Below are 25,290 nucleotides of genomic sequence, written 5' to 3'. Positions count from 1 at the left end.
ATTGATGTGACTGGGAGTGGATGGGAATCATTTTCTTTTGAAAGAATATCCCCAAATTAAAATTCTTTAGAAAATATTACATTATTCATCTAAAGTTGGTATTTATAATTAACTGAATACCTACTAATGAAAAGAACTCTCTTTTCTTTAAGGTATCATCATGTATAGCCATCCTTATCCAGGAGTGCAAGACCAAGAACAAGCCACGTAAGCAGATATATCTGGTGTCACTGCTATCTCTCTGGCATATCCAAGCCTCTGTATAAAGTGCTATAATTGGAAATCACAGTTGTATCTGAATGAATGTCAATCTAGAAGAGCTGGTAATATAAGTCACTAACTGGAATAAAAGGAAGTTTCTGACAGTGTGTAGAGTGAGGTTGCCAAGTAGAGTTTGTTGACTATAGATTCACAGGATCTGCTGCTTTTATAAGTCAAGTGCTTCATCATTTCAGCTTCCCTGCATAGCATTTAAGCACAATCTCTATGCTCAAGAATGATATACCTCTCGCATAACCCTGTAACCCTTGGAGACTGGGGTTTTTCTATCAAATATCCTAGTAAATTCAGATGCACTAGAGCTACATTTATCCCAGGGTCACAGCCAAGTCATGCAGAAGATATTATCTGGCTGCCTTGCAGGAAGACTTATTTGTGTCACAGCTAACTCTTGTACCGTATTGTTGATGGCTTTAGCCATGAATCTTTCTGAAAGGGAAAGCGTTCCAAAAACTTATGTGTGCTTTCCTCTCCCTATTGCTCACTATAGAATGAGCAGCTTAATCGATATTTTAGTGGCACTCTCCATCCTGATGGGCTACTCTGTCACCACTGCCAGCTTTGTCACCTATATTGTACGGGAGCATCAGACCAAAGCCAAGCAGCTGCAGCACATTTCAGGCATTGGTGTCACATGCTACTGGGTAACAAACTTCATTTATGACATGGTGAGTAACTTGTGTCTTTGGGGGAAGGACAGGATTGGTTTGGGTAGAAGACAGTTTTATATTTGAGGTTTATTTACCCCAGTTTGTTCAGATTATTGCCACAAAGACAGTAAATTTTAAAGAAATATATTGCATTAGGCTTATGTTCATCCAGTGGTTGGAGGAAAGAGAAATCCACCTGCCTGTCCTTATCTCTGTGATCTGAGGACCTTTTGAATCAGCTTCTCCGGGACATTTGTTAGAATGCATATTGCTGGTCCTCACTCCAGACCTGTGAGATCTATATCTTGGGAATGGAGCCTGGAGGATATGCATTTTTTTGGCCTTGCCCAGGACATGTGGAAGTTCCTGGGCCAGGGATCAAACCTGCTCCACAGCAGTGACCTAGGCCACTGAAAGCTGGATCCTTAACCCACCATACCACAAGAGAACTCCTAGAGAACATGCATTTTTAATAACCCCTCACCAAATTATTTGAAGTACACTGAAGTTTGAGAACCACTGCTGTGGAGAAACAGAAGCTTCAGAGAATAGCCCACCCAATGGTACCTAATAATCAAGCTTATAAAAATTTAACCAACCAGTAGCGAATATTTTAAAGTAGTAGTCTCTGCTGAATGACATATTAGAGAAGATTAGTAGGGAAAATAAAGGATTAATTTCATTGATAGCTCTCTTATTTGCATAAAATTGGCCCAAAGTTCAGATGGTTTTTCTTGACTCCAAATGTACCAGTATTGGCCAAAAGCCCAGGATGGGTAGGTCTTTGCCTGGTGATTACGGTGAAATTGTCTGAGTTGCAGTAAAGACCATTGGCTTGAAGAGCTGGAGAGTAATTAACTGCGTATCCATTTGGTTAATGTGCCCAGTGAGGTCTGAAATGCATTTGTTGTAGAATTCAAATCTAAAAGAATGGTAGTGATTCCTCTAGACTTAATAGGAGCTTTAATGTGTTAAGAAAGCTTAAAGTACATACTTCTGTGAAGGGCTACTTATTACTTAGATTTTGTTATTGCATATCTGGTGCTTATTCCAAATTTAGGAGATTTTCCTCCCAAATTAAATTACCCTCTCTTTCATTGTGTGCATCTTGGGGCATACTTCTCAGCATTTAATATTTCTGCTTGCCAATGAAACCCTGAATTCTTTGTTCATATCCTCGTGATTCTAAGAATGTATGGTACCTGCTGCCCTGCTGTTTTGCACAGAGTGGCTCACACTGATAACCAAGCCTTAGAAATCAACCATGAGACAGTTCCAGCATTCAAAATGAAATCGATACTTTGAGGACTGAATCTAATACCAACACCTAGCTATCTTAACTTTCTCACTGAAACTGTGCCACCAAATGATTCCAAGTCTTAAAGCCTGGAGGCAGGAACACCAGGGACCCCAAGTATCTCTATAAAGATGGAGACTAGCCTAATATTGCAGGAAACAAATTCTAGAGTGAAAACAATGTAGAATTAACTGTTACAAGTAACAGGAACATAGATAAAAATTCATTTCTTCAAGTGTTTCTAGGTCAGTTTTTTACAGTTTTAAACTAGAAGGGCTATTGATTTTTTTAAAAAAAATACTTGCTACATGTTAAGCATTGTTTTACATATTCCCATAGGCCTTCTACTTGGTGCCTGTAGCATTTTCTATTGGTGTCATTGCAATTTTCAAGTTACCTGCCTTCTACAGTGAAAACAACCTAGGCGCTGTATCTCTCCTACTTCTGCTGTTTGGGTAAGCTGCAACAAAAGAAGAATTAACTGAATTAAGTGCTCCTAGATACAAACAGAACCTAAATCTCATTAGCTAATTTACAATTGTCTTGGGGTTTCATTAGTCATGAGTAATGATTAACAATATATTACACTTGCTAGTCTATAGTCTGTACAGTGTAATACTTTTGAAAATTATGTTGTTATTTGTAGTAATACCTATCATTAATGAGTACTTACTAGGTGCCCAGTGTCACACTTATACATTTACATATGTAATTTAATTTAGATTAAAATGGAAGCTTTAGAATAATCAGAAAATGTAAATACAGATTTGAACTTATGTATTAATAAATTGTGAATATATATAAGTATATATGGCCTTAAAAAGTAAATATATTCATGTATGTTTATTTTCATTTATATTTTTATGGATGCCTAAGAACATATACATAATATTGTTTCTTAATAATATAGGTAATAGTTTGATATAATCAATGCTTAGCATAACAGTTTTCTCTGCCCTGAGTGTATGTGTTGTGTCCATTTAGTTAGCCATTGTAGCTGATGAAGGATCTGTCTCTAGTTCTACTTCCTTACCCCAAAAGTTTCTTGAGTATTTGCTCAAAACAGGATATCCAGTTTCTGTCTGCTTAGCTCCCTACAATAGTGTCATTTTTCCCCCTCAACTTTAAATTGTAAGATATATATCAATAAACTCATATCTCTAAGCAAAAAAAAAAAAAAAAAAAAAAGGTCTTGCTTGGGCAGGGTAACACCATCTCCAGGAAAAATTAATTTGTAGTTGTAATGATGTCAGACTATCAGGATTCCTTCCTTTATTATTATTTAAAAGGTGTGCTTTGGATTTTTTTTTTTTTTGGCTGCTGTTAATAAAAAGGATAAAAGACAGAAAATACAAGGCTTGACAACTCAGCCCTAATGTTTATGTTCACCTTATAATGCCATCTAAGTTATTTACTTATGTAGTAAAGAATAATTAAGCCATATTTTAAGTCTTAGTATCATTATCCTAAAGGTATGCCACATTTTCCTGGATGTACTTGCTGGCTGGGCTCTTCCATGAAACAGGAATGGCTTTCATCACTTACGTCTGCATCAACCTTTTTTTTGGCATCAACTCCATTGTTTCCCTGTCGGTGGTGTACTTTCTTTCCAAGGAAAAGCCTAATGATCCGGTAAGGTCCTTTCTTAGTCTGCTAGACTTCAGTAAATTGATCAAATGCTTCAGTATGTTCAAGGTGGAAAGATTTTCTGTAATTTGCATTCTCTGAATAAAATAGAGGAATTTCATTTGACTCTTAAATTTAGTAGAGGGGAGACTACAGTCTTGTACAATTATTTTAGGCTCCACCTAGGTTAACGTTTATGATTGTATTTATGCAGTGTGAAAACTATTGTCATGTGATGGATGGTCTTAAGTAGGGGAATGGAGATGAAATCAGATACATTGTATGGCACTACAAAAATCATGCAGCCAATCAGTCAGAGAAAATTTTTGACTCATTAACAAATTGTTATGGTATAGGTAGGGACAAAGACAATGACTTAGTTATACGATTAGGGGTTAAGATTCACTTGAACATCCACAGAGAAAAAACCTAATTCATTCCCTTTCAGTCATGCTTTGGCGTCTACTTCATTGTAAGCATCACTTTGAATTTAGAGTTGACAATTATGGTTACTGAGAAGGGAAGCTCTAACAGTGCCAGACAATTGAATGGAAAAGAACAGAAAGGAAATGAAGTTGGGTGTGGACAAGCACACTCCAGAAGAAGAAAACTCGTAAGGTGGCAGTGGTTGGTCCCAAGTGTGAATAACATGAAAATGAGCCGTTTGCTCTTCATTGAGATAGACTGTCTCTCCTTTCATGCCATTTTATCATTTTATTCCCTTTTCAAGTAGGAATTATTTTAGGTTCTGAAACTTTACTATACTAAATACCTCCTTTACTCAGGCACCTACCCATAGATGTCCCATGCCAGCACCTGGCTATTACTACATTCCTAGGAGCTATGGAAGGTCCAGAAGTGAGTCTTCCCCCAGGGTTTGGCACATGTTCAACTATCTCAAAGAATATATATAATCCTCTTCTGCTGGTATTTTAGTAATAAATCTCCACAGTTTGGTTACAGTGAATGTTTATATGTAAATTCAGCATGTATGTAAAATAATTGCCAATCTAGATAAGCTTCTCAGGTTTCAATATTTACCCTCACCTAGTTTCAAATTTTTGTCAATTATTGGAAGACTAACACTGAGCTTTATTTTTATTCCTCTTATTTCAGACTTTAGAACTTATTTCTGAAACCCTCAAGCGCATTTTCCTGATATTCCCACAATTCTGTTTTGGCTACGGTTTGATTGAACTTTCTCAACAGCAGTCAGTCCTAGACTTCTTAAAAGCATATGGAGTGGAATATCCTAGTGAAACCTTTGAAATGGATAAACTAGGTGCAATGTTTGTGGCTTTGGTTTCTCAAGGAACTATGTTCTTTTTCTTGCGACTTTTAATCAACGAGTGGCTAATAAAGAAATACAGGTAAATACAATGAAAACAGTGTTTGATATCCTTGACAAAACTCAATTCAAAGTATTCAGAGAGGGGTCAACAATCTAAGCATTTCCATTAGGAATATGGAGATGTTTTGCTCAAAAAACTTTTAAAAATTGTAGCATAATTCACCGTTTATTTCATTCAGTAAGTACTTATCAAACCTTACTATGGGTTTGCAAGTATTGTTGTAAAGTGAGAGCATAAAATTAAATGAACACTATTGTTAGTCTTAAAGAGACCAAGATATAGTGATGGAGAAAAAATATGTATATAAACAAAAGATGTAATCTTTGAGCTGAGCTTGGAAGGATAGAAAGTAGAAGTGGGGAAAGAGAATTGAGTATGCATATTAGCAATGAATTTGGGAAAAAAGGGTCAAGCAAAGTAAGGACAAAATCATAAATAGAAAGAAATACACATACCATTGACCTAGTAATTCTATTTCTAGGAATTTTTCCAACAGATATGCTCACGTATATGCAGAATTATGTATGTATAAAGTTATCATAATAACCATCTCTAATAGCAAAAGAATGAAAACAATCTAAATGTCCTCCCTTTAGGGACTGGTTAAATAAATTATATGCATAATTTATAAGTGAAACACTATTCAGGCATTAGAAAGAATGATGCATTTCACTATGTAACATTTGAGATTACTTCTAATATTTATTGAGAAATTCAAGATTCAGAACTACATATGAAGTATATTACCATTTGAGTTTTAAAAAAGAAATATGTATTATTTATGCATACATATGCATAGACTGTTTCTAATTATGAGTGCTTCTGCTAAAGAGAACTATATGTGGTTGAAGGAAACTACTTTTCACTAAATATTCTTCAGAACCTTTTTTTTGGCTGTGCAGAAGTTCCCAGGCCAGAAATTAAACTCATGGCACCACAGCAAATCCAGTCACAGCGATGACAAGCCAGATCCTTAACTGGCTAAACCACCAAGGAACTCCACCATTCTACTTTGAATACATGAAATGAATGTTTCATCTATTGAAAAATAAGACAAGTTAATGATAATGAATGAAGACAAGAGCAAAGATAGAAAAGTCTTGGGGCATATTTGAGAAATGAGTAATACAATTTGATTAGAGCATAGATTAAATGTAATGAAAGCGTAGGAGCTAAAATGTGAGACTGGAAAATTTGGAGTCTACCGATTGCTTGGTTAGGAGTGATAACTTGGATTTTATTCAATGAACAAATAGTAAGTAGTACATTAAAAGTTTTTGAACAGAAACCAACAGAATCAAATGGTATGTTAAGAGCTGTGATTTTTGTGGAGATCATGGAGATTGGAAGGGAAGAGTCAGAGACACTGGAGCAGTTTGAGGTTTCTGGATAAATCTAGGTGAGGAAAAAAAAATGAAAGCCTGTGATGGTAATAGAAACAGACAGAAAATGATCGATGACTAGCTGTTAAAAGGAATTTCCAGTGCCAGGAGACTGACTGCATGAGTGGATTTTGGAGTGGGGAAGAGTCAAAGAAAGCATTGTAATTGGAATCTCTGGGGATATCATTATAAAGGAAACTGGGACATTGGGAGGAAAATCTGAATTGGTTTGCTTTGGTATTTGTTAGGCAAGATGCTGAAGTAGGTTTGAGATTCAGTGAGTTTTCAGGGCTGATAACCATAATATACTGGCCAGATTGTAGGTAAGACATTCACAGTAAAAAGACAATAGAATAATATTCATATTATTGATGACAAAAGAAAAAATAGGATTTTTTTTTAAAGGCAATCATTGACCATGGGCTTATATAAGCATTGATTCTGTTTTCTGTTAGGAAGTTAACTCTCAGACCTAAACTAATTTCCTTGTTAAGAAATTAAGATTCTGAATTGAAATAGTGGATCCATAAGTTATTAAGGCATGGAAAGCAAAAACTGCTTCTCAGTTATATCAGTGAATATTGTAAAGAGCATTCATACTAATTTTTAAGTTATTTGGGTACCATAATGCATAAAAAAAATTTTTTTAAAAACCTAGTATGTGATAGCACACTTTTAGTGAAGTGAGAACTCATTAAAATAGGTCAAAACTGAGTGGTACCATTTCAGAATCATTGATAGAAAATCATTGGGTCCATTTTTTAGACTCTTCTTCAGAAAATTTAATTCCTCACCTGTAATTGAGAAAATAGATGAAGATGAGGATGTGCAGGCTGAGAGATTAAGAGTTGAGAATGGTGCAAGTGAATTTGATCTGGTACAACTCCACCGTCTCACAAAGACCTACCAACTTATCCACAAAAAGATTATAGCTGTAAACAACATCAGCATTGGAATACCCGCTGGGGAGGTAAGGAACTATGTTTTGTTTCTAAGTATGCTTTATAATGACCTGGTAAATGACAAATAAAAATCTTTATCTTTTCTTAATTCTTGCTTAGAAATATGAAAGTGAACCACTGAATATTTTGATGGCCTCTATATGTATAATTTACATCCGTTCATGTGTTACCCTAGAAGTCTTCCCTGTTGGCAGGGAGGACTCACCATCCACCAAGTCCTGAGCCCCTTCCCAAGTTACTGTCCTCCCTGGGTGAACTTGCAGTCAACAAGTCTGTGCAGGGTGCTCTTTTCTTTTTTTCTTTTCTTTATAAAATTTTTAAAAGATCAATGAACTTTATTATATTTATAGTTGTATAGCCATCATCACAACCTAATTTCACATTTCCATCTGAAACCCCCAGCCCATCCCCCCGCAACATGTCTCCTTGGCTAACCATAAATTTTTCAAAGTCTGAGTCAGTTTCTGTTCTGCAAGTAAGTTCATTGCATCCTTTTTTTAGACTACACATACAAGTGATAGCATATGATGTTTATGTTTCACTGTCTGACTGTCTTCACTTAGCATAATTTCTAGGTCCATCCATGTTGCTGCAAATGCCATTATTTCATTCCTTTTTATGGCTGAGTACTATTCCATTGTGTACATGTACCACATCTTCTATAGCCACTCCTCTGTCAATGGACATTTAGGTTGCTTCCATGTCTTGGCCATTGTATATAGTGCTGCAGTGAACATTGGCATACAGGTATCTCTTCAAGTCATGGTTTTCTCTGGATAGATGCCCAGGAGTGGGAGTGCTGGAGACTATGGTAATTCTAGTTTTAGTTTTTTGGGGAATCTCCAAACTGTTTTCCATAGTGGTTGTGTCAGTTTATATTCTCCCACCAATAGTGTAAGACGGTCCCCTTTCCTCCACACCCTCTCCAAAATTTATCGTTTGTAGACTTTTTAATGGTGGCCATTTTGGTCGATGTAAGGTGGTACTGCATAGTAGTTTTGATTTGCATTCCTCTAATAATTAGTGATGTTGAACATCTTCTCATGTGTTTTTTGGCCACCTGTATGTCTTCTTTGGAGAACTCTCTGTTTAGATCTTCTGCCCATTTTTTGATGGAGTTTTTTGTTTTTTTGGTGTTGAGCTACAGGTGATGTTTATCTATTTTGGAAATTAATCCCTTGTCTGTCACTTCATTTGCAAATATTTTCTCCCATTCTGTGGGATGTCATTTTGTTTCGTTTAGGGTTTCCTTTGATGTGCAAAAACTTTTAAGTTTAATTAGGTTCCATTTATTTATTTCTCTTTTTATTGGCATTGCTCTAGGAGGTGGGTCTGAGAAGATATCACTGTGGTTTATGTCAGAGAGTGTTTGGCCTATGTTTTCCTCTAAAAATATTATAGTATCTGGTCTTATATTTAGATCTTTAATCCACTTTGAGTTTATTTTTATGTATGGTGTTAGAGAGTATTCTAATTTCATTCTTTTATATGCAGTGGTCCAGTTTTCCCAGCACCACTTGTTGAAGAGACTATCTTTTCGCCACTGTATTTTCTTGACTCCTTTGTCATAGGTTAGTTAGCCATAGGTGCATGGGTTTAATTCTGGGCTTTCTATCCTGTTCCACTGATCTATATTTCTATTTTTGTGCCAGCACCATGATGACTGTTTTGATGACTGCAGCTTTGTAGTATAGCTGGGGGTCAGGGAACCTGATTCCTCCAGCTCCATTTATCTTTCTCAGGATTGCTTTGGCTCTTCTGGGTCTTTTATGCTTCCAAACAGACTTTAAAATATTTTGTTATAGTTCTGTGAAAAATGCCATTGTGACTTGATAAGGATTGCATTGATTCTGGAGATTGTCTTGTTAGTATAGTCATTTTGACAATACTGATTGTTCCAATCCAAGAGTATGGTATATCTTCCCATCTGTATGTGTCTTCTTTGATTTCATTTCATCAGTGTCTTATAGTTTTCAGAGTATAGGTCTTCTTCAGGTAGAATTTATTCCTAGGCTAGGTATTTTATTCTCCCCCCCATCTTTTTTTTTTTTTTTTTTTTTTTTTTGTATTTTTAGGGCTGCACCTATGGCACATGGAAGTTCCCAGGCTAGGGGGTCAAATTGGAGCTGTAGCTGCCAGCTTACACCACAACCATAGCAACATGGGATCCAAGCCATGACTGTGACCTACACCACAGCTCACAGCAAAACCGGATCCTTAACCCACTGAGTGAGGCCAGAGATTCAACTGCTATCTTCATGGATACTAGTCAGGTTTGTTACTGCTAGCCACAAAAGGAAACTCCCTAGTATTTTATTCTTTTTGATGCAATGGCAAATGGGATTGTTTCTCTAATTTCTCTTTCTGATCTTTCATTGTTAGTAACATAGAGATGCAGTAGGTTTCTGGGTATTAATCTTATGTCATACAACTTTACCAAATTCATTAATGAGCTCTAACAGTTTTGTGATAGCATATTTAGGATTTTCAAGGTATAGCATCATGTCACCTGCAAACAGTGTTAGTTTTACATCTTCCTTTCCAATTTGGATTAATTTTATTTCTTTTTCTTCTCTGCTTGCCATGGCTAAGACTTCTAAAACTATGTTGAAAAGTAGTGGCAAGAGTGGACATCCTTGTCTTGTTCCTGATCTTAGTGGGAATTCTTTCAGCTTTTCACCATGGAGAATGATGTTAGCTGTGAGTTTGTCATATATGCCCTTTATTATGTTGAGGTAGGTTCCATCTATGCCCACTTTCTGAAGGGTTTTTATCAGCAGTGGGTGTTGGATTTCGTCAAAATCTTTTTCTGCATCTCTTGAGAGGATCACATGGTTTTTATTCTTCAGTTTCTTAATGTGATGTATCACACTATTTTATTTGTGGATATTGAAGAATCCTTGCATCCCTGGGATAAATCCCACTTGATCATGGGGTACAATCCTTTTATTTTTATTTTTTTTAATTTTTTTATTACTCAAAGAATTTATTACATTTATAGTTGTACAATGATCATCACAATCCGATTTTATAGGATTTCTATCCCACAAGCCAGCACATCCCCCCACCTGCTGAACTGTCTCCTTTAAGAACCATAGTTTTTTAAAGTCTGTGAGTCAGTATCTCTTCTGTAAAGCTCATTCTGTCCTTTTTCAGATTCCACATGTCAGTGAAAGCATTTGATGTTGGTATCTCATTGTCTGACTGACTTCACTTAGCATGATAATTTCTAGGTCCATCCATGTTGCTAAAAATGCTGGTATTTCATTCCTTTTAATGGCTGAGTAATATTCCACTGTGTATATGTACCACATCTTCTGGATCCACTCCTCTGTCGATGGACATTTAGGTTGTTTCCATGTCTTGGCTATTGCAAATAGTGCTGCAGTGAACATCGGAGTACATGTGTCTTTGCGAGTCATGGTTTTCTCTGGATAGATGCCCAGGAGTGGGGTTAGTAGATCAAATGGTAGTTCTGTTTTTAGTTTTCTGAGGAATCTCCATCCTGTTTTCCATGGTGGTGTCACCAATTTACAATCCCACCAACACTGTACTGGGGTTCCTTTTTCTCCACACCCTCTCCAGCACTTATTGTTTGTAGACTTTTTGATGATGACCATTCTGGCTGGTGTAAGGTGGTAACTCAGTGTGGGTTTGATTTACATCTCTCTAATAATGAGTGATGTTGAACATCTTTTCATGTGGTTTTTGGCCATCCATATGTCTTCTTTGGAGAATTGTCTGTTTAGATCTTCTGCCCATTTTTTGATAGGCTTGTTTGTCTTTTTGGTATGGAGCTGCAGAAGGTGTTTATAAATTTTGGAGATTAATCCTTTGTCAGTTGATTCATTTGCAAATATTTTCTCCCATTCTGTGGGTTGTCTTTTCATTTTGTTTAGGGTTCCTTTGCTGTGCAAAAACTTTTAAGTTTAATTAGGTCCCATTTGTTTATTTTTGTTTTTACTGTCATTACTCTAAGAGGTAGATCTGAGAAGATGTTGTGTTGTTTTTGTCAGAGAGTGTTTGGCCTATGTTTTCCTTTAAGAGTTTTATAGTGTCTGGTCTTATATTTAGGTCTTTAATCCATTTTGAGTTCATTTTTGTGTATGGTGTTAGGAAGCATTCTAATTTCATTCTTTTCCATGTGGCCATCCAGTTTTCCCAGCACCACTTGTTGAAGGGGCTGTCTTTGCTCCATTGTATATTCCTGCCTCCTTCATCATAGATTAGTGGGCTGTAGGTGCATAGGTTTATATCCTATTCCACTGATCTATATTTCTGTCTTTGTGCCAGTACCATGCAGCTTTGATGACTGTTGCTTTGTAGTATAGTCTGAAGTCAGGGAGCCTGATTCCTCCAGCTCCGTTTTTCTTTTTTAGGATGTCTTTGGCTCTTCTGGGTCTTTTGTGCTTCCAAACAAACTTTAAAATATTTTGTTCAAGTTCTGTGAAAAATGTCCTTGGTAATTTGATAGGGATTGTATTGAATCTGTAGATTGCCTTGGATAGTATAGCCATTTTGATAATACTAACTCTTCCAGTCCAAGAGCATGGTATGTCTTTCCATCTACTTGTGTCATCTTTGATTTCTTTCATCAGTGTCTTATAGTTTTCAGAGTACAGGTCTTTTGTCTCTTTAGGTAGGTTTACTCCTAGGTATTTTATTCTTTTGGATGCGATGGTAAATGGGATTGCTTCCCTAATTTCTCTTTCTGCTCTTTCATTGTTAGTGTATAGAAATGCTGTCAATTTCTGTGTATTAATTTTGTATCCTGCAACTTTGCCAAATTCATGGATGAGCTCTAACAGTTTTCTGGTTGAGTCTTTAGGATTGTCTAGGTATAGTATCATGTCATCTGAAAATAGTGATAGTTTTGCTTCTTCCTTTCAAATTTGGATTCCTTTTATTTCTTTTACTTCTCTGAGTGCTGTGGCTAGGACTTTCAAAACTATATTGAATAGTAGTGGCAAGAGTGGACATCCTTGTCTTGTTCCTGATCTCAGTGGGAATTCTTTCAGCTTTTCACCATGGAGAATGATGTTCACTGTGGGTTTGTCATGTATGCCCTTTATTATGTTGATGTAGGTTCCCTCTATGCCCACTTTCTGAAGGGTTTTTATCAGAAATGGGTGTTGGATTTTGTCAAAGGCTTTTTCCATGTCTATTGAGAGGATCATATGGTTTTTATTCTTCAGTTTGTTAATGTGGTGTATTACACTGACTGATTGATTTGTGGATATTGAAGGACCCTTGCATCCCTGGGATCAATCCCACTTGATCATGATGTATAATCCTTTTAATGTATTGCTGGATTCAGTTTGCTAGTATTTTGTTGAGGATTTTTGCATCTATGTTCATCAGTGATATTGGCCTGTAATTTCCTTTTTTTTTTTTTTTGTGGTATCTTTGTCTGATTTTGGTATCAGGGTGATGATGGCCTCATAGAATGAGTTTAGGAGTGTTCCTTGCTCTACAATTTTTTGAAAGAGTTTCAGAGGGTAGGTGTTAGCTCTTCTCTAAGTGTTTGATAGAATTCGCCCGTGAAGCTATCTGGTCCTGAGCTTTTGTTTGTTGGAAGGTTTTGTTTTGTTGTCTTTTTAGGACTGCACCCACAGCATAGGGAGATTCCTAGGATAGGATCCTAATTGGAGCTGTAGCTGCTGGCCTATGCCATAGTCACAGCAATGCCAGACCCAAGCCACATCTGTGACTTACACCACAGCTCACAGCAACACCAGATCCTTAACCCACTGAGTGAGGCCAAGGATCGAACCTGCATCCTCATGCTAGTCACATTTGTTTCCACTGAGCCACGATGGGAACTCCAGGAAGTTTTTTTTGTCACAGTTTCCATTTCAGTACTTGTGATCGGTCCATTCATCATTCCAATTTCATCTTGGTTTAGTCTTGAAAGATTGTACTTTTATAAGAATTTTCCCATTTCTTCTAGGTTGTCTGTTTTATTGGCATATAGTTGCTTGTAGTAGTCTCTTTTGATCCTGTGTATTTCTACGATGTCCATCGTAAATTCTCCTTTTTCATTTCTAATTTTATTGAATTGAGTCCTCTCCTTTTTTCCTGATTGAGTCTGGTTAAGGATTTATCAATTTTGTTGATCTTTTCATAGAACCAGCTGTTAGGTTCTTTGATCTTTTCTATGGTTTTCTTCATTTCTATTTCATTTATTTCTGCTCTGATCTTTATGATTTCTTTCCTTTTGCTAATTTTAGGTCTTGTCTGTTCTTCTTTCTCTAGTTGTTTTAGGTGTAGTTAGGTTGTTTATTTGGAATTTTTCTTGTTTCCTGAGGTAGTCTTGTATTGCTATAAACTTCCCTCTTAAAACTGCTTTTGCTGCATCCCATAGGTTTTGGATTGTTGTGTCTTTGTTGTCATTTGCTTCTAGGTGTTTCTTAATTTCCTCTTTGATTTCTTCAGTTATCCATTGGTTGTTTAGTAGAATGATGTTTAGTCTATGTTTCTATATTTTACAGTTTTTTTTTTCTTGTTGTTGACTTTCAGTTGTATAGTGTTGTGGTCAGAAAAGATGTTTGATATGATTTCAGTTTTATTTAATTTACCGAAGCTTGATTTGTGGCCCAGAATGTGATCTATCCTAGAGAATGTTCCATGTGCACTTGAGAAGAATATGTATTTGGATGCTTTTGGATGAAATATTCTATAAATAGATATTAAGTCCATCTGGTCTAATGCATCATTTAAGGCCTTTGTTTCCTTGTTGAATTTCTGTCTAGAGGATCTGTCCATTGTTGAAAGTGGGGTATTAAATCCCATGCTATTATTGTGTTATTGACAATTTCTCCTTTTAATATTGCTAGCAGTTGCTCTATATATTGAGGTGATCCTTTGCTGGGTGCATATATATTTACAATTGTTCTATCTTCTTCTTGGATTGATCCTTTGATTATTATGTAATGTCCTTCTTTGTTTATTATAATATTCTTTATTTTAAAGTCTATTTTGTCTGACATGAGTATTGCTACTCCAGCTTTCTTTTGATTTCTGTTTGCATAGAATATTTTCTTTCATCCTCTCACTCTCAATTTGTATGTCCTAGAACTGAAGTGCATCTCTATAAGACAGCACATATATGGGTCTTGTTTTTATATCCATTTGGCAATTGTATGTCTATTGGTTGGGCCATTTAGTCCATTTACATTTGAGTTAATTATTGATATGTATGTTCTTATTGCCATTTTATTGTTGTGGATTTGTTTTTGTTCATCATTTTTCTTCTCTTCTTCTCTTGTTCTTCTCTTCTCTTTAGTTTTTTGTGTTTGGATTTCTTTTTCTTATTTGTGTATGTATCTATTGTAGATTTTTGGTTTGCAGTTACCATGCATGAAGTGTTTTTTTTTATGATTTTTATTTTTTTTCCATTGTAGCTGATTTAGAGTGGTCTGTCAATTTTCTACTGTACAGCAAAGTGACCCAGTCCCACATACATATATACATTCTTTTTTTCACATTATCCTCCATTATGCTCCATCACAAGTGACTAGATATAGTTCTCAGTGCCATACTGCAGGATCTCATTGCTTATCCATTCCAAAGGCAATAGTTTGCACCTATTAACCCCAAATTCCCAGTCCATCCTACTCCCTCCCCCTCCTCCTTGGCAACCAAAAGTCTGTTCTCCAAGTCCATTAGTTTATTTTCTGTGGAAAGGCTCATTTGTGCCATATATTAGATTCCAGATATAAGTGAAATCATATGGTATTTGTCTTTCTCTTTCTTCTGACTTACTTCACTTAGTATTACAGTCTCTAGCTCCATCCACATTGCGGAAAATGGCATTACTTTGTTCTTTTTTATGCCTGAGTAGTATTCTGTTCTGTATATATACCACTTCTTAATCCATTCATCTATTGATCAACATTTAGGTGTTTTCCATGTCTTGGCTGTTGTGAATAGTGCTGCAATGAACATACAGGTGCATGTGTCTATTTCAGGGAAAGTTTTGTCCAGATATATGCCCAAGAGTTGGATTGCTGGGTCATATGGTAGTTCTATGTTTAGTATTCTGAGGTACCTCCATACAACAGTGGTTGTACCAATTTACATCCCCACCAACAGTGTAGGAGGGTTTCCTTTTCTCCACACCCCCTACAGCATTTGTTATTTGTGAACTTATTAATGATGGCCATTCTGACTGGTGTGAGGTGGTATCTCATAGTGATTTTGATTTGCATTTGCATTTCTCTAGTAATCAGTGATATTAAGCACTTTTTCATGTGCTTGTTGGCCATCTGTATATCTTCTCTGGAGAAATGTCTATTCAGGTGTTTTGCCCATTTTTCCATTGGTTGTTGGGTTTTTTGCTGTTGAGTTGTATAAGTTGTTTATATATCTTAGAGATTAGGTCGTTGTCAGTTGCATCATTTGAAACTGTTTTCTCCCATTCTGTAAGTTGTCTTTTTTTTTTTTTTAATGGTTTCCTTTGCTGTGAAAAAGCTTGTCAATTTGGTTAGGTCCAATTAGTTTATCTTTGCTTTTATTTCTGTTGCCTTGGGAGAATGACCTGAGAAAACATTTGTAAGGTTGATATCAGAGAATGTTTTGTCTATGTTCTCTTCTAGGCATTTGATGGTGTCTTGTCTTATGTTTAAGTCTTTAAGCCATTTGAGTTTATTTTTTGTGCATGGTGTGAGGATGTGTTCCAGTTTCATTGATTTACATGTGGCAGTTTTCATAGCACCACTTGCTGAAGAGACCATCTTTTTCCCATTTTATATTTTTGCCTCCTTTGTTGAGGATTAATTGATCATAGGTGTCTGGGTTTATTTCTGGGTTCTCTATTCTGTTCCATTTGTCTGTATGTCTGTTTTGGTACCAGTACCACACTGTCTTGATTACTGTGGCTTTGTAATAGTACAGTCTGGGAGAGTTATGCCTGCTGCATGGTTTTTGTTCCTCAGGATTGCTTTGGCAATTCTGGGCCTTTTATGGCCCCATATAAATTTTTGGATTGTTTGTTCTAGATCTGTATAAAATGTCCTGGGTAAGTTGATAGGGATTGCATTGAATGTGTAGATTGCTTTGGGTAGTATGACCATTTTTATATTAATTCTTCCAACCCAGGAGCATGGAATATCTTTCCATTTCTTTGAATACTCTTTAATTTCCTTGATTAATATTTTATAGTTCTCAGCATATAAATCTTTCACCTCCTTGGTCAGGTTTATTTCCAGGTATTTAATTTTGGGGCGATACAATTTTAAATGGCATTGGATTTTTGTATTTTCTTTTTCTTTTCTTTTCTTTTCTTTTCTCTCTCTCTCTCTCTCTCTTTTTTTTTTTTTTTTTTTTTTTTTTTTTTTGCTTTTTAGGGACGAATTCACAGCATATGGAGGTTCCCAGGCTAGGGATCCAATCTGATCTATACCGCTGGCCTACACCACAGCCACAGCAATGCAGGATCCAAGCCACATCTGCGACCTACACCACAGCTCACGGCAATGCTGGATCCTTAACCCACTGAGTAAGGCCAAGGATCGAACCTGCAACCTTATGGCTCCTAGTTGGAGTTGTTCCAATGTGCCAAGGCAGGAACTCCTGTATTCCTTTTCTAATACTTCAATGTTAGTATACAGAAATGCCACCAATTTCTGGATGTTAATCTTGTGTCCTGCTACTTTGCTGAATTCGTTGATCAATTCAAGTAGTTTTTGTATGGAGTCCTTTATGGAGTTTTCTATATATAGTATCATGTCACCTGCATAAAGTGACAGTTTTACCTCTTCTCTTCCAGTTTGGATACCTTTTATTTCTTTTGTTTGTCAGTTTGTTGTGGCTAGGACTTGCAATACCCATGAAGTTTTGATATCGAAGTCTATATATATACAAGATCATTTTAAGTTTTTGGTCTCTTAATTGCAAATTCATCTCCAGTATCCTGCATTCATATCCTCCTCTTCTCACAATTTCTGATTTTGTTAGCATATTTGTGTGTTGATCATTTCCTTCCTTTGCTATATGTATGCCTTTACTGGTGAGCTTTGTCATTTGTAAGGTTTTTGTTTCTAGATGTGGCCTTTTCTTTTCCACCTAGAGAAGTTCCTTTATTATTTGTTGTAAAGCTGACTTAGTTGTCCTGTGCTTTATCTTGCACTGCAGATCAATGGAAGATCCTAGAAAAGGGATGGCGTGGCATATAAAACACAAGAGACTCTTTTGCATTTTAAAAGTGGGGGACCAGGAGGCACTCTGTTTCTCTGAACAAAGGCCCCTAGGCTTTAGCCCACAAGACTTTTATTAGGGAAAGTGACATATTTAGATTAGTGAGCAAGAGTAGGCATAGGGAGTGTTGAAGCTATCTCTTAGTGAGATTTAGGGAGACTACTAGCAATAAAAGTCACAGGTGTATACATCTAGGATATAGTGCAGCTGCCTAAAGAATAACATAGTTAATGTATAAGCCCCTTATTTTGACAGGAGACTTTGCAATTTAGAGTTCTGTGTCGGCAGACATGCTTATCTGGCTTTTGCCATCACAAGCATTCCTTGGCTTATCATGCTTTTGCTCTAAGTTTGCTTTCTTCAGAGTTCAGCGGTTCAGTGGTCTCCAACAGTCCTGAATTCTCTTAGTTTTTCCTTGGCTGTAAATCTTTCAATTTTTTCTTCAAATCTGAATGAGAGTCTTGCTGGGTAGAATAATCTTGGTTGGAGGTTTTATCCTCTCATTGCTTTAAGTATATCTGGCCACTCCCTTCTGGCCTGCAGAATTTATGCTGAAAAATCAGCCAATAACTTGATCAGGGTTCTCTTGTATTTTATTTGTTTCTTTTCCCTAGCTGCTTTCAATATTTTTTCTTTGTCTTTAATTTTGGTTAGTTTGATTAATATGTATCTCAGTGTGTTCCTCCTTGGGTTTATTTTATATGACCACCCACCTGGGTGTGGGGTCACTTAAAGTCTCTTAAATCACATAATCCCCCCCTACCATCTCGATGTGGCCTCCACTTTGTCTTCTGGAGTATCAAATCTTTTTGTTTTTTGATAGCTTCCAGTCTATTTGTTGAAGGCTATTCAGCAGTTGGTTGTGATTTCATTGCTTTTATAAGAGAAGGTGAGCTCCAGTCCTTCTAATCCACCATCTTAATCCCCCACATGCTATTTTCAACTCTTAGTTTCCAGGCCTTTTTGAAAGAGAGCATAAAGACATTAGTTGTCAGAAGCAAATTCCTAGACTGGCATTTGTATTCAAATTCAAATTATTGCTGTTTTCATGGAAGCAAAAAATTTACATCTTTTTTTTTTTTTTTTTTTTTTCCCCTCCTTCAAACCAGTGCTTTGGCCTTCTTGGGGTAAATGGAGCAGGAAAGACCACCATCTTCAAGATGCTTACTGGAGACATAATTCCTTCAAGTGGAAACATTCTGATCAAAAATAAGGCTGGGTATGAAAAACAAATGCTTCAAATTACCAAACAAACCTAATTAAGTGAGAAAAATAATTAAAATGAACTATTTGTTATGTTGTGGTTATATTATTAAATCCTTAAGGGAAAGAAAGCTGTTCAAGTGAGTGAAAATTTTTAAACTGTTAAGTGACTAGGATGGTGGGATTGTTTTAACTTTTTACCAGAATCACCATGACCAAAATAGAGCTACTCTCCCAACATTTGAGGACTAGGAGGGAAACATCTTCTGAAACTAATTTGTGTTTTTGATTCTCTCAATTCAGATCTCTGGCTCACATTGACTCTCACAGCTCATTAATTGGCTACTGTCCTCAGGAAGATGCCTTGGACGACCTGGTAACTGTGGAAGAACATCTGTATTTCTATGCTAGGGTACATGGAATTCCAGAGAAAGATATTAAGGAAGTAAGTACAAATGTGAAAAACAAGTTCATTTAAAAACCATTATTGTGGAGTTCCTGTCGTGGCACAGTGGTTAACGAATCCGACTAGGAACCATGAGGTTGCGGGTTCGGTCCCTGCCCTTTCTCAGTGGGTTAATGATCCGGCGTTGCCGTGAGCTGTGGTGTAGGTTACAGACGCGGCTCGGATCCTGCGTTGCTGTGGCTCTGGCGTAGGCCGGTGGCTACAGCTCCGATTCAACCCCTAGCCTGGGAACCTCCATATGCTGCGGGATCGGCCCAAGAAATAGCAACAACAACAACAACAACAAAAGACAAAAAAAAAAAAAAAAACATTATTGTTTCTCCTTCCCACCCACTCACCCTCAAGACCAAGTTGACATTTGGAAAACTATGACATTTTTCTCCTGACAGTGATAATGGACACAGTATTAGTTTGATTGTGTATGTTATATGCAAACCCATAAACTCAGCTTTAGAGACATCTTGACCCATGTTTATTCAGTTACCTTTTAAAAACTATCAAATAAAGAATGGCATTTGCCTTAGGATCTGGGTTTAGCCTTGGTTGTTGATGCCTGTACATAATTTAGTGTTCAGATAGGTATTGAAACGTAGAATTACCTACAAACTGCCTAAGTAAAATAGAATAGCTTCCAATTTGATTTTTTAATGTGGTTTTTGTTCCTCACTACAATTATTTGTCTTTTTAATGGAATGGCTAACCCTCAGGCCAGTTTTCTCTATTTTTGCAACCCTCAGGGACTTGTTGAAGTCCTCCTAGGATTCCACTATTTTCCAAGGCTATTTAATTACAAAAATAGCCTCAAAAATAGCCTCAAAAACCCAAGATTCCTAAGTTAATACACCAAAGTTTTGATACTGGGTCAGTTTTAAATAGACCTAAAGCCTTTCTGACAACTCAACCCATAGTAAGAAAGATGAAACGGTGACGACAATCAATAAGAAAGCTGCCTTGTGAAGGGATGAATTCTATTTAAGCTCTTTGAAGCTTTACAAGGAAATCCTGTGTTAATGCAACAGAAAGAACAATTGTAAATACACACACATGTACTTGGGGAAAAAAAAATCCCATAGAACAAGCCACCACAGAATTGCTTTTATTTCTTTAAATGAACTATTAATTGTTAAGTGGGCCTTTGAAAATAAAACTAAAATTTATGTTGAATTTAAAATTTAAATTTTGGGGCTTATGTATTTCTTCATAAGTAGGTTTTTTTTTTTTTCCACTTAATGCTTTAAGAGTTTTGGCAAAGGAAAATCAACCTAAGACTTATTTTCCACCCACAGACTGTTTATAAGCTCCTTGGGAGACTTCACCTGATGCCCTACAAGGACAGAGCTACCTCTATGTGCAGTTACGGCACAAAAAGAAAATTGTCCACTGCACTGGCCTTGATAGGGAAACCTTCCATTCTGTTGCTGGTAAGAGAATCATTGTGAACAAGGCTGCTACATAATTAGAACCACACATCTAATTGTACGTGTAACATTTCATTATCATTAATGCAATAAGCATTTATTGAGGTCTCACTATGTGGTGGTTATTTTGCAAAGCGCTTTACACGCACTGTCTCATTAAGGGAATGTATATCAGCAATAAGTTGTTGCCACAACAGTATGCCCTTAAAAATGTTTTAGTCTGAGGCTGTGGCTCAGTTGCTTTCAGAGGAAACATGGGAATAAGAAGTAGCTGAAACAAGTTCAGGATATTCCAATGAGTGAGTAAAATTATGACAATTAGATTCGCAGTGATTGAAGATATCAGTTCTATTAGTAGCTGATCAGATAAACTAACACATTCTCCAACTTTTACCAAAAAGTAAATATGCATTGTTAGGACAGTGTGTTGTGCTAAAAGGTTATTTCCTTGTTGCTTAAAAATAGGAGTTACCTAGCCTGGGATGCAATTGACAATATGTCATTCTATTTTATCTGAATTTTTTGGAGGCAAGAAATACATGCCACATTTACATTTTGATTAAGAGCTGAAAAAATTAAATTGATCACCTGGAAACATAAATTACACTAGACGTGACATAGCATTCTGCTCTCCAGGCCAAACATTATGAGAAGTGTTTATTTCAGAGCAATAAGCTTGCCCTTATTTTGGAAGATCCTCTTCATTCAAGGACTTACAATGTCCAAAAGAGGCTTAACTATATGCAATAAAATCACCAGATATAAATCACCACATTATTCCAGGGATTAAGTAACACAGAGGACCAAATCATTTGAATTGCCCAGACAGAGTAATGCACAACCCATCTTTCTATAATACCGGAAGCTGATAATACACTATATTTCTGCCAATCGATGCTCATAATGGAATTCTATTGTTTAAGTGTCCCTTAAATTGAAGAAAACAATTCTTAGGCACCCCTGTGAGATAATAAATGTAAAGCACTCTAAAATGTTAAAAGCTCTATGCAAATATTGGGTATTAATGAGATGAAGTGAAATCAGGCTATAAGAGAAAGATATTGTATTTTCTTTTATATGCATTTACTATACACGCCATTGTCTTCAAAACAGGAACAATGACAGGATAACCTTTATTGTTTCCCCAAATTAACACTCATTTCTTTCTTTAAATTTAATCCCTTGCTATAAAAACAGAACTCTGGCAGCCTATGTGCATATTTCCCATTTCAAATATACATTTTTAATTTTTACGTAATCTTGACCCCATAATTCTTCTTAAATTATCTCTCAGGATCTGTCATTGCTTGTTTAAGTTTTCCATTGATACATTTCTAATTTTATGTCTGAACAATTTTTTTATATATAATGATTTTTATTTTTTTTCCGTTATACCATATGACCCAGCAATCCCACTATTGGGCATATATCCATACAAAACTTTCCTTGAACAATTTTTTAAAACATCATATACCTTAAAATATAATTTAGGAGTTCCCACTGTGGCTTAGCAGGTTAAGGATCTGATGTTTGCTCCATGAGGATGCAGGTTTAATCCCTGGCCTTGCTCAGTGGATTAAGGATCTGGTGATGCTGCAAACTGAATGTAGGTTGCAGATGCAGCTTTATCCAGTGTTGCTGCGGCTGTGGTGTAGGCCTCAGCTGCAGCTCTGATTCAGCCCCTAGCCTGGGAACTTCCATATGCTGCAGATGTAAAAAAAGTAGTTATAGTAATAACTTTTATGGGAAAAAAGAATAGCTGTATGTATATGTATAGCTGATTTACTTTGCTATAAACTTGAAGCTAATACAACATTGTAAATCAACTATACCATAATAAATTGTTTTAAAAATAATACTAGTAAGCAGTAAAAAAGAATGAACTATTGATACATACAACAATTTAGATCGATCTCAAGGACATTATGCTGAGTAAAAAAAAAAAAAGCCAATTTCCAAAGGTCATATAGTATATGGTTCAATTACTATAACACTCTCAAAACAAAATTTTACAGGAATGGAAAAAAAAATATGTGCTTTCCAGGGATTAGGGACCATTGGGGAAAGGTACTGGGTGTGACTGAAAAAACACAGAACAAGGGAGATCTTTGTAATAATACAGCTGTCTGAATCTTGATTAAGGTGGTGGTTATACAAATCCACGTGTGATAAAATGACAACTATATAACCCATTGGCCCAATCTCAAACTCTTGGTTTTAATACTGTACTACATGTAATTACATACGTTGTAATCACTGGGGGTAATTGGGCAAAAGGCAAACAGGACATCTCTGTATTATCTTTGCATCTTTCTATAAATTTCTAATTATTATCAAGTAAGATAATAAAATTTGGTTTAATAATTTGTATCTTTCTATTTGGCAATTTCTGCAAATTTTTTTATTTCTGCAAGGAGTATTAAATTTCAATTAATAACATAAAACTAAAAATACACCTCAATCATAATAACAAAAACATCAGCTTGCATTCTCTGTGCTTCACATAACACGTTATTCACTCGCAGCCACAATTTTGCCATCAGGAGCAAGATAGCAATCTTGTTGATGTAGCTTCAAATACACATGTGACAACGTAGTAGTAAATGTAGAAACTCTTGCTTTGTCAGTAATTGAAGCAGAATTTTTTCCAAAGAAATGTAAGAAAAAAGTATAAAGGAACAGGGTGTCAACTTCAGTGAGACACTTTTTAAAACAGATTGACAATATTAAATGATTAATTTTGAGCTTTTTGACAGCAGCAGAAAGAAGCCTATTAAGTATAATACAAGTTAGTCACAGGAACTCAAAAAGTGATTTCTGTTCTAAGTAAGGGAGGTGCAATGATTCATGTAAAGAACCCCATCAAAATTTAATTAATTTGATAAATTCTTCTTGTAACTTCTATTAAGGATGAGCCAAGCTCTGGGATGGATCCTAAGTCAAAACGGCACCTCTGGAAGATCATTTCAGAAGAAGTGCAAAATAAATGCTCAGTCATACTCACTTCTCACAGGTAAATAGAGTGTGGGAACTGTAATCAGATGACACAATGTTAGGATGATAGACGGGGAAAGGTAATCCTGTGCAATGTACATCGATTATGAATGTCCGCAATTGAACTATTTTGTTCTCATAGTCATGGGAGCAAGTCAGAAAGGTACCGTGGTGAGACTCCTGCTCCTCTGGTGGAACAGGGCCTAAGCAATCTTTTAAAAAACAAATTTCTGGTTACTTATGGCCCTCCTAACTCAACTACGACTCCCTATTACCTATCACATATAGTTCAGCATCCCTCAGCTTAGGATGCAAGGCCTTTTATTATGTGGCCTCATCTGAATTTCCCGTATTTTTCACTACGAAACCCTCTCTTATCAGTCAGTCTGAGCGACTCCCAGTTCTACAGACACTCACTGCCCCCTTGCATCACCCTGCCCTTTCTTCAGCTGTGCTTTCTCCTGGAGTTGGTCTTTTCACAAACCCTACAATTTCTAATCCTACTAGTCCTTTAAGAAATAGTTCCTCCATGAAGTAGGCCCTTCCAAACAATTAAGTAAAAAAGCTACCAAAGCATCTTCTTTCTTTTTTTTCTTTGTTTGGCCTCCCCCAGGCGGGCCATGGACCAGATCCAAGCTGCAATTATGGCAACAAAGGATCCTTTAACCCATTGCAGAGACGCCGCTGATCCTGTTGGAGCACAGCAGGAATTCTACTACTAATGCATTTTATCTATGCCTTTTTAATAAGTTGACCTTGAAAGGTTCATCCTTTCAGTATAATTATCATATAGTATTAAAAGGACTAGATATGTTTAGAATCAAGAGACTTGTTTACATCCTATATTCTAGCCTTACCCTAGCACGCTGTATGTCCTGAAGCCAATTATTTAATTTCCATTAACTTTCATATTAAGTGGACATGGTGATACCTAAGATTGCCTTCAGTTATCATAGTCCAAGAAATTAGAATTATGTAATCAATTACAGGTTAACTAGTTAAAATACAAAAAAAAAAAAAAAAGCCAACCGAATATGGAGTATAAGGCATAATGAAAAAAGCCTAATAAGCCTAATATTATTTTGGAAACAAAATGTGCCAAAATGTAGTTCTTGAGTCAAAGTTTCAAAGCACTTACAAGAAATACTGTGATTGATAAAATGGGCTTTCCAGATAAGAGAGACGGCCTCAAATTTGAGAAGAAACAGTCGTAAACTCTATGTGAAGACATTTAATTTACATTAAAAGATTTTTTTTGGGAGTTCCCGTCGTGGCGCAGTGGTTAACGAATCCGACTAGGAACCATGAGGTTGCGGGTTCGGTCCCTGCCCTTGCTCAGTGGGTTAACGATCCGGCGTTGCTGTGAGCTGTGGTGTAGGTTGCAGACGCGGCTCGGATCCCGCTTTGCTGTGGCTCTGGCGTAGGCCAGTGGCTACAGCTCCGATTCGACCCCTAGCCTGGGAA

The 25,290-nt window shown here is 36.4% G+C and overlaps 1 protein-coding gene across 1 annotated transcript in view; it reads left to right on the top strand.

Moving 5' to 3' along the window:
- The window catches only part of ABCA12 (ATP binding cassette subfamily A member 12), a 353,621-nt gene that overhangs the window by 322,705 nt on the left and 5,626 nt on the right, over window positions 1–25,290 (top strand). Inside the window, exons 43-52 of the mRNA XM_084999025.1 lie at window positions 153–207; window positions 770–947; window positions 2,566–2,681; window positions 3,699–3,858; window positions 4,969–5,222; window positions 7,352–7,556; window positions 18,855–18,964; window positions 19,252–19,393; window positions 20,701–20,835; window positions 23,742–23,845. Coding sequence (XP_084855151.1) covers window positions 153–207; window positions 770–947; window positions 2,566–2,681; window positions 3,699–3,858; window positions 4,969–5,222; window positions 7,352–7,556; window positions 18,855–18,964; window positions 19,252–19,393; window positions 20,701–20,835; window positions 23,742–23,845 — 1,459 coding nt within the window. The remainder of the gene's footprint in view (window positions 1–152; window positions 208–769; window positions 948–2,565; window positions 2,682–3,698; window positions 3,859–4,968; window positions 5,223–7,351; window positions 7,557–18,854; window positions 18,965–19,251; window positions 19,394–20,700; window positions 20,836–23,741; window positions 23,846–25,290) is intronic.

This window comes from Sus scrofa, chromosome 15 (genome assembly GCF_054392235.1).
Source record: "Sus scrofa isolate SSC_HxYL_T2T_F1_AM1 chromosome 15, Sscrofa_HxYL_maternal_Yorkshire_Landrace_v2.0, whole genome shotgun sequence".
Classification (NCBI taxonomy): domain Eukaryota; kingdom Metazoa; phylum Chordata; class Mammalia; order Artiodactyla; family Suidae; genus Sus; species Sus scrofa.
The sequence above is the reverse complement of the archived record's forward strand: the minus strand, read 5'-3'. Positions and strand labels throughout refer to the sequence as shown.